An 11,910-nucleotide genomic window follows, 5' to 3' on the forward strand; every position below is an offset into this window, starting at 1 on the left:
GCAAAGCCCTGCAAGGCAAAGAGGAGAAGATATGCTCTCACCGTTCTCATAATCCGGAAATGCTGATCTGCATGTGCTTCCTTGAGGCGATATGCTATCGGAGACTGACTATGTGGCGGGTAAGAATAAGCTCGCACATCATTCATAACGGTCCACACGGCGGCATCATGACTGACGATAATTGTGTGAGGTCTAGATGGACATCTCAGTGGTGGAGATCGGATAGAATCAACCGCTCCTGGTGTCCAATGCTCTGTTTGTAGCAGTACCTTCCGGCGACCAGAACATCTCAAGCGACATCTGCGCAGTCATACCAAGGAGAAACCTTTCGAGTGTGCCCAATGTGGCCGCCACTTCTCTCGAACGTAAGTTGCCATCTCCCAGGATACAGTGGCCGCTCGGATGAATTGACCGATGTGGGTTGTGCAGTGATACGCTACATCGACACGAATTGAGCCATCATACACAAGGAGGCGATGGGGGCAAGGACCGTACTCATCGAATTACTGTCAAGACCTTTCGGGCTTGCTATGGCTGTGCAATGGCCAGAGTGCGCTGTAGTGGTGGCAGTCCATGTGGAAGATGTGATACCCGCTCCCTTGAGTGTCAGTATCCCACTGAACGACGATCGAAAGCGAAGGCTCGAAATGGAACCTCTCGGCAGCTTTCCATAACGGAGGACAACGAACTACAAACCGCCGAGACCTTGTCACCTAAGCCCTACACAAACCACACAGACCCTGCACTGATGGAGGGTACAATGACATTCCAGCTAACACAGTTACCGGTTAACGATATGAATGATTCGCAACGGGCGCCTATTACTTCAGACCAGGACCATCCCACAAATACTCCATCCCAACCGACCGATTCAGATGGGAGAGATTCAGTAGCAGGTACCTCAAATGCTCAGCTTTATGCACCGTCTTCCAACAAAGTTTCAGATACACCACAGATACCACCGTCGGTCTACCAGAAGGATGGCTGCCCTCATCCATATAATGGGCTTGTCAACACTATCGTTCCGAGCCTAACAAGCATGAGCTCGGACTTGAGACAAACTCAACCAGGTCTACCCGATTCAGGAGCCGAGATGGAAATTGACATGTCCGGAAACTCAGAGATGGCGATGGAATTCGACCCCTCCTTTTTTGACCAGTCCATGCTCTCCACCATAAACTGGCTTCCCAACGAGCTTTTTACAACTAGAGATCAGAGCCAACGACCTGGAGCCCCTTCACAATATTGCCAGCCTCCCATTTCAAATTCCTATGCCGCTCGTACAACATGGCAGCCACCGGTGATCGATACAAGACAAATCAGCCCATCGTTGCCTGGGAATGCCCCCCCAAATTTCGTCGGAAAACATGTCACTCGGGCCGGGCTTGGAAAATCATCGACGACAGTCAAATGTCACTAGCGAGGCATCGGTAAATGTCGATTCGGTGGATTCAGCAAATCTATCCGGGCAGTATTATGTTGATGGCACTGGTGCTCGACTTCCTAAGTACAGAAAGAAGCAAACTTCGTGGTCCATATCCTCCATTGAAGCCCAAAATCCTGGGCATTCGTTGCCCGACTCGGAAGGGACTCCACGGAAATTCGGATTCCCAATTTTATGCGAAATTCGCGTGGAGAATATCTCACAAGATATATTACGATCATTGAGGCCAATCGACCCTTTTATATACGATAAAATATACGGCGAGTTTCTTCTACTATGCCGCAACGACAATCCATTCTTTGAAATGTTTGAGTCCACACACTTTCCAACTGCAGATGAATGCAATCGTTATATTGCTTTCTACTTTGAATCCTTCCAAACCGTTTACCCGATGCTCCACCTGCCTACCTTTGATCCAAACCAATGTCATTGGCTCTTGACCTTAGCAATCGTGGCGACTGGATGTCATTGTTCAGGTACCCCTGAGACCGACCAATGCGCTACTGCATTTCACGAACTGATACGCCGAGCTTTCTTGGCCGAGGTAAATAAATCATTAACACTCTCGCATCTTCAATTTACTCATCAATCTCCCTGAACAGAAGAACAAAAGTCGTATAAATCAATACGCTCTTGACCTTATCCAAGCAAAGCTGCTCAATTGCATTGGGCTTTTGCATAGTGGGAACGAAGGAGATCAGCGTTCTGCTATGAGTAGCTTCAGTGATCTGGTGGCGCTTTCGAACCTCGAAAGGCTACTAGCGTCTCGTTCGAAGAAGACACCGACGCCGAGAAGGACTTCAAATGACGCACAATGGAGCCAATGGGTCCAAGAAGAGGTCCGCAAACGAACTGGATACTGTATTTGGGTAAGGAGACCCCTCCGAGAGCAAAAATACTAGATACTAACGACTATCATTGAAGCTTTTGGACAGTACAATTGCATATGCCTTTGAAGAGCGTCCGCTCCTCTCACTAGACGACGGACAGGCTACCCTGCCCACACATGAGAAGCTGTGGCAAGCGAACTCTGCGGAGACATGGAAGCAGCAATGGGATAACTTGCCAGGTAATTTTCACCCATCTCTCCAGCTCATGATCTACTCTGACATGATTAGGCAATGAATCTCTCTATGATGCTGTACATATTTTGTACATTGAAAAGAGACTTGTTTCGGGGATTGGCGAATTCAGTCACATTCTTCTCATTCACGCCCTCTACCAACGGATGTGGGAAGTTGGCGATTACTTTCGTCGACCTCTTTCTTTCTGGAACCCCACTGCCAAAAAGCAATCTTGTGAAACCGCAATTCCCACAGGCTCTGTATGGCTACCAGGCATCCCCTCCTATTCCAAATGGCGCAATAGCGCATGCGATTGTCTAGATATTTTACATTGGACAGCCAACAGCACCATTGCAAAAGCTGCCGGCCTTGAGCATCCCACCGTGCTCCATCTTCACACTGCACGCCTCGTCCTACTGGCACCGTTCCGCGAAATTCGTTCTCTAGCGACTTCTCTGGCCACCGACCGATCAAAGTGGAGCAAACGACAACAGTCACTCGAGTGGCAATACATCTGGCGATGGGTGAAACACGACCAATATAAAGCCCGCTTGTCGATCATTCACGCCGGCGTGACCCTTTGGCACATCCGACGATATTCAACAAGTGCCTACCATGAACCTGTAGCAGCCTTCCTGGCGGTGTTGACCCTGTGGGCATATGGTTCTTGCCACACCAATGGTTCTCAGGATTCCAGCCCGCGTTCCGAGACGAATCGAGGGGATGTGTCGCAGGAGCCTAGTTTTATTCACTTAGACCGACCGTGCGATGATGAGCTCGTCCAGCTTTTTGTGCGAGAAGGATATGCGATGAGGGGTAATGTGACTGGCGTTGGGGATATTTGTTCGCCTGAGGGCCCAGAGCGGATTTTAAGAATGGGATGTGAGACGCTATCTGGTTTGACGGCGTGGGGTATATCGAAGAAGCTGATCGCGACCTTAACGCAGCTGGCGGATATCATATCGCATAATCGTGATCTAGAGCAGAGCCATGGCCATGGGGCTACTTTGGATGCTCGCTGATAGATAATTATTCCATGCTTTTTTGATTCAGATCCGGGTCTCGGTAGGGTCTGTACAATAATTCTCCCTAGAATATTAAGTTTTTTTTTTTTTCCGGGATAATATAACTACCATGGAGCCCTCAAGAAGCTCCGTGCAATCAGACGAGTGTTATTTCCCATGCCACTACGTCAACTCAAGACATACCTCGGCTTGACTGGTGCTTTCTGGATGACCTACACGAATGGGACACAGCTCTTCCCTACTAGTAGGACCACCGGATGCCTACCTATTCTAGCTCTAGGGCCAAATATTATTAGTTACTAAGATAGTACTGGTACATAGCCATTTACCTACCTGGCGGCGAGAAAGTAGAATTCTGGCCTCCCACTGTAGCTCGTGGTGATACACATACAGCAGATCGGGTGTTCAGATAGCCATAGAGGGTGTCCACTTATACCAAGCGGTATCATAATCTACAGCACCCCGGAAGGGGCTCAGAAGCTTAGCCGGGTTATTAACGCCTACGGTATTTGGTCTGACAACAATAAATCCTTTACCTTAAGGTAAGTAGACATGATGATCTACAACACGGACCAATCATGTCGCATGCCACCTAAGGTTGTTAGAGGCAGGCACCACTCCTTATCTTATCGTTGACGCTGCCTAGAGGGGACCACATCAAACCCGGGGATTTCCTTTCCTTCCTTTGAGCTTCATTTAAGCTTCATCCACCATGGATTCCGACGAGATTGTGCCAGATTATCCTCAAAATGTGGACGAAGATCTTGATGAAAAGTAGTTTCTACTCGATCGCTTGTCTGCACCCTGAAACTTACTAACTACTCAGCATAGGTATCCGAATCGGCCCCATAACCGTGCCCCAACGCTCCCATTTCACGAGCTGTATCTCAAGCTGTTCAACCCTCTCAGTGAAATCAAGAAGAAACCTGCACTCTCAAATCTAGCCCGTCGAAAGGCTGGGCCCCATGGGAAAGGAGCAGCGGGCCTCAGTCCGCACGAGCTTCGCCGTGATATTATCGTTCGCTTCATCGAACGCTGGCGTAAAGATGTCGGCGACGACATTTACCCCGCAATCCGACTCATTCTGCCAGAGAAAGACCGAGATCGTGGAATGTATGGCATGAAAGAAAAGGTCATCGGGAAAATGCTGGTGCAGATCATGAAGATCAACAAGGAATCAGAAGACGGCCAGAATCTTCTTAATTGGAAGTTACCAGGCCAGTCATCTGGGCGCATGGCGGGAGACTTTGCCGGGCGGTGTTATGAGGTTCTGGCAAAGCGGCCACTACGGACAGAGCCAGGCGACATGACTATCGAGGAGGTTAATGAAAAGCTGGACAAGCTCTCAATCGCCTCGAAAGAAGATGAGCAAATGCCTATTCTAACAGAGTTCTACAAAAAGATGAATCCGGAAGAGCTTACATGGCTTATTCGCATCATTCTGCGACAGATGAAGGTTGGAGCCACGGAGCGCACCCTGTTTAGAGCATGGCACTCAGATGCTGAGAGCTTATACAACATTTCCAGCAGCCTGAGGCGTGTATGCTGGGAGTTGCATGATCAGAATATCAGACTAGAGGGAGATGATTGTGGTATCGCTCTGATGCAATGTTTCCAGCCTCAGCTTGCCCAATTTCAAATGCACTCGTTTGACAAGATGATTGCGCGGATGCAGCCAACCGAGGAGGATCAAGTCTTCTGGATCGAGGAGAAGATGGATGGTGAACGCATGCAGCTCCATATGGCGCCTGATGACTCTATCCCTGGAGGTCGTAAATTTATATTTTGGTCCCGCAAAGCCAAAGATTATACCTATCTCTACGGGAATGGCCTCCATGATGAAAATGGTGCGCTCACGCGATATTTGAAGGATGCATTTTCGACTGGAGTGCGAAGTGTTATTCTTGACGGAGAGATGGTTATTTGGGATCCTGAGCAAAACGCTCTCGCCCCATTTGGTACTCTGAAGACCGCGGCGATATCTGAACAACGCAATCCCTTTTCGAAAGGGCCGCGACCCTTGTTCCGTATTTTTGATATCCTGCACCTAAATGGCGCAGATCTGACCAAATACACTCTTCGCGACCGTCGCAATGCATTGCAAAAAGCCATTCAGCCAGTTCATCGTCGGTTCGAGATTCTGCCTTACGAAGAAGCGACCACGGCAGCGGAGGTAGAAGCGTGTCTGCGCAAGGTCGTTGCAGAGGCGTCGGAAGGTCTTGTTCTCAAGAACCCTCGATCACCCTATCGTCTCAACGAGCGTCATGACGACTGGATGAAGGTGAAGCCAGATTACATGACCGAATTCGGCGAATCTCTTGACCTTATCGTGGTCGGAGGTTATTATGGCCAAGGTCACCGAGGTGGCTTTCTAGCGAGTTTTCTCTGCGCCTTGCGTGTGGACGAGAATCAATCTTCACAGAATGCGGATTTCCCAAAATTCCGGTCATTTTGCAAGGTTGGAGGAGGATTTACTGCTGCTGACTATCAGGAGGTCCGCCACCTTACAGATGGAAAATGGAACAAATGGGACCCCAAAAAGCCACCGACTAATTTGATAGAGCTGGCCGGGGGTGATTCCCAGCACGAACGACCTGATATGTGGATCAAACCAAGCGATTCTATTGTTGTTTGCGTGAAAGCAGCCTCTGTCACTGCAAGCGACTCGTTTCACATGGGGCAGACACTGCGTTTCCCACGCTTCAAGAGCCTCCGTAAGGACAAGGACTGGAAAACCGCTCTGTCGGTCCAGGAATTTTTGAATCTCAGAGCGAATGCGGAGCAGGAGAAGCAGGAGAAGCAATTTGATGTGGACAACTCTCGCAAAAAGCGTCTTAAGCGGACAACGAAAAAGCCATTGAAGATTGCAGGGTATGACGGAGACAGCAATGTACAATACTCAGGTCCCTCGGGCCATATGTTTGACAACTTGAACTTCTGTGAGCCTTGCAACGATCATTCTTCTAACATAAGCGATTACTGATCGCGCATTAGTTGTGATGACCGAATCAACTTTCCCCGAAAAGAAGTCCAAGGCGGAGTTGGAACAATTGATCAAAGCCAACGGAGGCAAAATCTACCAAACTAACACTGCCGCTTTAGATACAATCTGCATTGCAGAAAGAAGTATGTTTTTCGTGATATCTGGCTTCGAAATTTGTTCCTCGGAGCGCACTAACATATGCCGTAGGAACGGTCAAGGTGGCATCTTTGCAGAAAGTCGGCGATACCAACATTATCAGACCATCCTGGTTAATTGACTGCGTGAAGCAGAATGTCAAAGATGTTGGACTGCCAGATTTGATTCTTCCCTTCGAGCCAAGGTAAATCATCGCTTCTCAGGAAGGAGAAGAGTTGAAGTCTGACATCCATTATAGGCATATATTCTTTATCATGGAAGATCGGGATGAAGATTTCAACATCAATGCGGATCGTTTTGGTGACAGTTATGCCCGTGACACCAGTATCGAAGAGCTCCAGGAGGTATCTCAAGACATCCAATTTGCAAGGTCGATTGCATGACTCATATTTCTCTAACAAAAAAACTAGATTCTTAAGAAAATGGGAATCGTCAAACAAGAAGCGCCTGCTGTACTCGATGCATCCACATCACAAAGAATCGAGGCTCGAATCCAAGAAAAGGTCAACTCTGGGTACACAGCACCTTGCGGGTGGCTTTTCCGTGGTCTATCGTTTTTTTTCTTCTCGCCTGGCAATCAAGCAAATGGGGAGGAGAAGGGTAATACAACACTCGACCTACATCTCAACCTCTTACAAAATACCGCTCGATTTGCGGGAGCTAACAGCGCCACCTCCCTGGAAGCCCCCGGAATCACCCATATCATTGTCAACTCAGATACCGTTTCCTCGGCGGATGTCGCTTCTTTGCGACGGTCGATGGCTGCTCTGCCGGGTCGGAAAGTGCCGCATCTAGTCTCTTCCAAGTGGGTTGAGGAGAGCTGGAAAAATGGTACACTATTAAACGAAGAGCGTAAGTGACTCCTGTCCACTGCCCCCTATCCCCTACTTCTTCCATATCTTTATTTTTTTTGTTGAAAACGTAAGGTCTATGTCTAATCTCTGCGTTGTCGCGTCACACAGGGTTCCAGGTACTGCGTTGATCGACAGTATGAAAGAGCCGGGTAGCACGAACCATTCTGCATCTACTTTGCATTGCAACGTGCGGCGGGTGGAACGTTCCTCTTGTTTAGTCAATTTAGCGTACCAAGGCGTAGTGCTAGGCGTAATGCAATGGTCTTTGTATCCCTTTAAAACATCCGCTTCAAACTGTGCTGTCCCTAAGCACTACTGCCTGAAGGCGGGATGCCCAAATCATGTGATCGCGTCAATAGACTACAATTTAGGTACGTTTTGTAAATGCAGAGTATGCTATAACCTTCCCAATGAGGCACCGATCGAATAAAGTTTAAATGGATGACCATTGCATCCCATACCGCGAGGACGGGTGCCCGGACAGACCCTACAGCGTCAGCGTTCAGGCTGTCTGGCTGACAACAAGTTGAGAAGGGTCCAAGCACTGAAACCTCCTCAAGCACCAGATATAATGTCCATCCTATCGCGAAGGGTGATCTATCTGCAAAGACACGAGACTGGGTATGGCCAAGCTCGGCTGGGGGGTTGGTTTAGCGAATCGCTCATGCGGGGATCTAGGCTGACCGTGTGGGGATGATCTCATGGACGCGGCGTGATATCATCCCGCAGCCACCAAAGTAAATCGTTTCGACTCGATTGATCGAGGCCTTTTTTTACCGAGTATTTACCAGTATCACACTAGGAATATACACTAAGGGATAGCAGGAGCTGAGTGGATTCTGTCGATTTGATTTCATTGTTGGGATATCTTGGTATAGAGGTAAAGAGCAGAAGCAAGATAAATAGAGAAGATTGAAAGGGGTATGTTGCAAAGGAAGGAGCCGTGCCAGCCGGGGCACTGTCATGCTGGGAACGCCGCGCTTGTATGATAGGGGGTCGTAGAAAAGAGAGTTTGTATGTACTTGACAGCCGGTTCAACTGCGCTCTGCGCTAGTCCGGGAGTGTCGTTGATAGTGGCCTATTAGGCCGAGACGCCAACCCAGCGAGAAGGGACGGTGTCATTGTCTTCACCATCTTCGTATTCTCCTGTTAGACGATGCGGGTTATTTTTCCGCGGTGGAAGCCAGATGCGGGCCCGTGTCGGAATGTCCTCACGAAGCTTTCCCCGGCGGCGCATGTTCATCTCGAGCACGACCATGCGGAGGAAGTCGCTGTTTTCCCGGGGCTCGCGCTGGCGGGACATGGGAGGAACTTCTGGGTCGAAGGTGATGTATTGATCGCGATTCTTCGGGGCGACCACGTGGAAATGATTGCGCCGGTTACCCCGACCGCGGGAGCGGCGGTAAGTCTGCATTTGAATTGAGACCGGGCACGCATTTGCCGAATCGAGCTTATCGTGCGGGTGATCATGATAAACGTACATCTCTGCTGGGGAGATAGGGGTCGGGTTTAGATAACGCCTTAATGCGGGAGATGGTGGGTCTCTCGTGGGTGCTGGTCGGCGATCATCTGTGAGTTCGGGGGTAATTGTGAAGATGTTTCGAGTGAGAAAATCTTCCGGTTGAACCGACGGTGTAGCAAACGTCGAAACTGACTGTGCTGCAGATTTGATAGCTCGTAGCGAGGCAGTAAGGTTTGATTTGAATGAAGACCGTAAACGGGGGAAAGACCCAAGGGAGGCGGTACCCTTTGAACGGGCCCCTTCATGGATCATAGTTTCATCGTGAGGCACGAACTCTAGAAATTCGTCGTCTTCAATCTCGGTTTCAAGAAGGGGGTGGTCAAAAGCACAGTCCTCGGAGGGTGAATAACGCAGACAGCGACGCTCACACGGGCTCTTGTGGGAGTTGGGAGTTGCTGGAAGTATGGAGCTAGATGGCGAGGCCCCATCATGGTCGAGTGCTGGGATCGAGTCGCTTGATACCGACCCCAGAGAGAAAGGCGACTCGTGTTCGGACTCGTTGCCCGGCGATTCCTTGTCGTTTTCCTCGTCGGGCGGGCTGAGTAAAATGTCGAGAGGCGAATTAACAGCACTATTCATCAAGTCATCATCCTTTGACTTGATGTCTTCCTTCAGCATCCGACTAAATTCCTCCACATGGTTTCCTCGCGGAACCTTCCGAGGCCTCCGGGTGGACCACGACCGCCGCGGAACAGGGATAGCAGTCGCATTAAGCATTGAGGCGACGGAGATGGGGATGTTCCGATCATTTGACGAAGAAGACGACGACGAGCGACGAGACGATGCGGATGTTTTGGCTGAGGGACGAGAACGCGGGTCTCGATGGACCGAGGCGTGAGAGCCACGTTTTGGGGGGATGACCATAGGTACGGCACCGGCCAAGCCGTTTCCATGATTGTATGGAGGATAGAAGTCAGAGCGGTGCAAAGCTGGCCGCGAGGCTTCGTCCTTTGACCTATAAGGCTGCATGACTTTCTGGGGTTGAGCTGATGTGAACTGAAAGGCTCTTGGGACCATCATCTTATGTGAAATATCGAGTCATGCTAGTTTGGTATTTTGAAGCTAGGCGGTGGCCAGACGAGGCACTCTGGTCGAGGTTTTGGGCGAGATACATTGAACGGGGAAATGGTGATGGGATCTCCCGCCGCAGTGGGAGTAAGGCCAGCCGCTGAGTCAAGTTGAGCTGGTTATGTGTGGTGAGAGGGTAGGTGCTGAAAGACCCTTGGGAAAGAGTGGATGGGATCACTTGGGTATATATCGAGGGGAGAGAAGGAGAGGAAGAGGCAAAGGGGGAAGAGATATATGCTTTGAGGAAGAAAGGGAATAGAGGAGAGCGAGGAGAGAGAATGGGGAAGGAGCGAAGGCAGATAAGGAAAGTGGTGATCTCAGAGGGCTTTGATAAGAAGTCCGCATGTATTGGGCAGGTACGCGTGTGACGGTAATCATCGGAAAGGGTTACGCAGCACGCGGATGATTGGGCCGGGTATCCCCTTGGCTCCCTTTGGTCAAGGGTATTGTGTGCGTATGGTATTATGTATGGTTGCATTGGATTCTTCTCAATTGTCTTGCCGTACTCCGGACCCCGTCGTGTGGAATGTTCGCCCGGTGGATCCATCGATTCCATCAAAGCCCTGCGGCCCCCTCCTTTTTTAATTTTCCTTTTTCTCTTTCGGTTTTCGTCCGGCTCCATACTGTACTGTAGCGCTAGGATGTATCCAGATATGCAGGGACTGCTATTCGCCCTCCAACATGGAAGTTAGTCATGGTTTGTTTTTGATCCCACTCATCACATCCACTTTCGCTCTTAACATGAAAGAAAAAAATATAAAAAAAAAAATATGCATCACACACACAACACATACTACTAATATCAAACTTCATCGTCGGTCAATCCTTTTTCTGAAATTGGGTGGGTCGTTTAAGGTTGGGGTTTAGTGCCGTGCCTGCAGATAAAAACAACGCCGTTCGCAGCCAACACTCACTAGACTACCCCGTATTGTTTCCTTTTCCCTATGATTTCACTTGAAGTATTATGACTGCTGGTAATAGTTTTCCTCTTTTTCCCACTCGAAATCAAACATTGTAATAATGTAAAATAAGGCATTACCGGGGCTGATTTTCAAACAGCAAATTGTTTACAAATGCACCGTCGGGACCCGCCGGCATCGACCGATCGAACGGTCCAGTCGGGGCAACGGGTGGCTGCAGGCCCTCTGAAATGGTAAAGGCGATGAGAACGACGTGGCACAGTGGATCTCCCCTTAAGCGAGAGAAGGCGGCGGTGTATACAGGGCTTGTCGACCCAACCTCTCTTTACTTCTGTTCTATGGTATTGTTGAAATTAGGCTCGTAATATAGCCCAATATTGTTTTGTAGCGTACTTGTGTCGGTAAAACTAAAAACTGTTCATTCTTTGTTTAGTCTCTTGGCGGATTTTTTGTTTGTCTCTGTGGCGGTCAACATCAGGCGGTGTATAGTATACTCCATAGTGGCTCTTCAAGCCCCTGAGTCTCTGAGTCTCACCGGCTGATTGCGAACCGGTGACCCATGTGAAAAAGCCCTGTTTCGGTGTGTCAATTTCGGTCCATCTAAAAATGGTAGAATCTATACTTGGATACGTACGGAGAAGACGGACCCGAAACATCCAGTCTCATCCAGTCTCAGCTCATGTAAGATTATAGTCACGTGATATGATTCGTCACCTTGAGGCAGAGGCTATCTCCGTCTCGTCATTAGTCAGCCGCTTATCGCATCGTCCGGCCCGCGCGCGGGCGTTCCCCTCCCCGATTGGACTCCGATGTGACGCATCAGAGACCGGCGATAACCCCAACTCTGTTCGCAGCGTGTCCAATTAGTTGAACT

The 11,910-nt window shown here is 49.4% G+C and overlaps 3 protein-coding genes across 3 annotated transcripts; 2 read left to right on the forward strand and 1 right to left on the reverse strand.

Moving 5' to 3' along the window:
* Positions 1-91: 91 nt before the first annotated feature.
* On the forward strand, positions 92-3,530 carry N7533_003102 (uncharacterized protein; the record flags this gene model as incomplete). The annotated part of the gene is made up of 7 exons (XM_057099752.1): positions 92-119; positions 197-365; positions 430-1,369; positions 1,407-1,988; positions 2,047-2,313; positions 2,369-2,513; positions 2,563-3,530. 7 exons carry the CDS (start codon positions 92-94, stop codon positions 3,528-3,530), a joined length of 3,099 nt encoding a protein of 1,032 aa, XP_056964888.1.
* Positions 3,531-4,245: 715 nt separating this feature from the next.
* On the forward strand, positions 4,246-7,532 carry N7533_003103 (DNA ligase (ATP) DNL4; the record flags this gene model as incomplete). Its single annotated transcript, XM_057099753.1, has 6 exons — positions 4,246-4,307; positions 4,365-6,472; positions 6,528-6,659; positions 6,724-6,856; positions 6,911-7,016; positions 7,083-7,532. 6 exons carry the CDS (start codon positions 4,246-4,248, stop codon positions 7,530-7,532), a joined length of 2,991 nt encoding a protein of 996 aa, XP_056964889.1.
* A 1,075-nt stretch (positions 7,533-8,607) lies between these two features.
* On the reverse strand, positions 8,608-10,068 carry N7533_003104 (uncharacterized protein; the record flags this gene model as incomplete). Its single annotated transcript, XM_057099754.1, has 1 exon — positions 8,608-10,068. One exon carries the CDS (start codon positions 10,066-10,068, stop codon positions 8,608-8,610), a length of 1,461 nt encoding a protein of 486 aa, XP_056964890.1.
* Between the last annotated feature and the right edge of the window lie 1,842 nt (positions 10,069-11,910).

The sequence above is a fragment of the Penicillium manginii genome (genome assembly GCF_028828005.1).
Source record: "Penicillium manginii strain IBT 31320 chromosome Unknown utg000002l:1.0-5564898.0:1.0-5567710.0, whole genome shotgun sequence".
NCBI classification, from domain to species: Eukaryota; Fungi; Ascomycota; class Eurotiomycetes; order Eurotiales; family Aspergillaceae; genus Penicillium; species Penicillium manginii.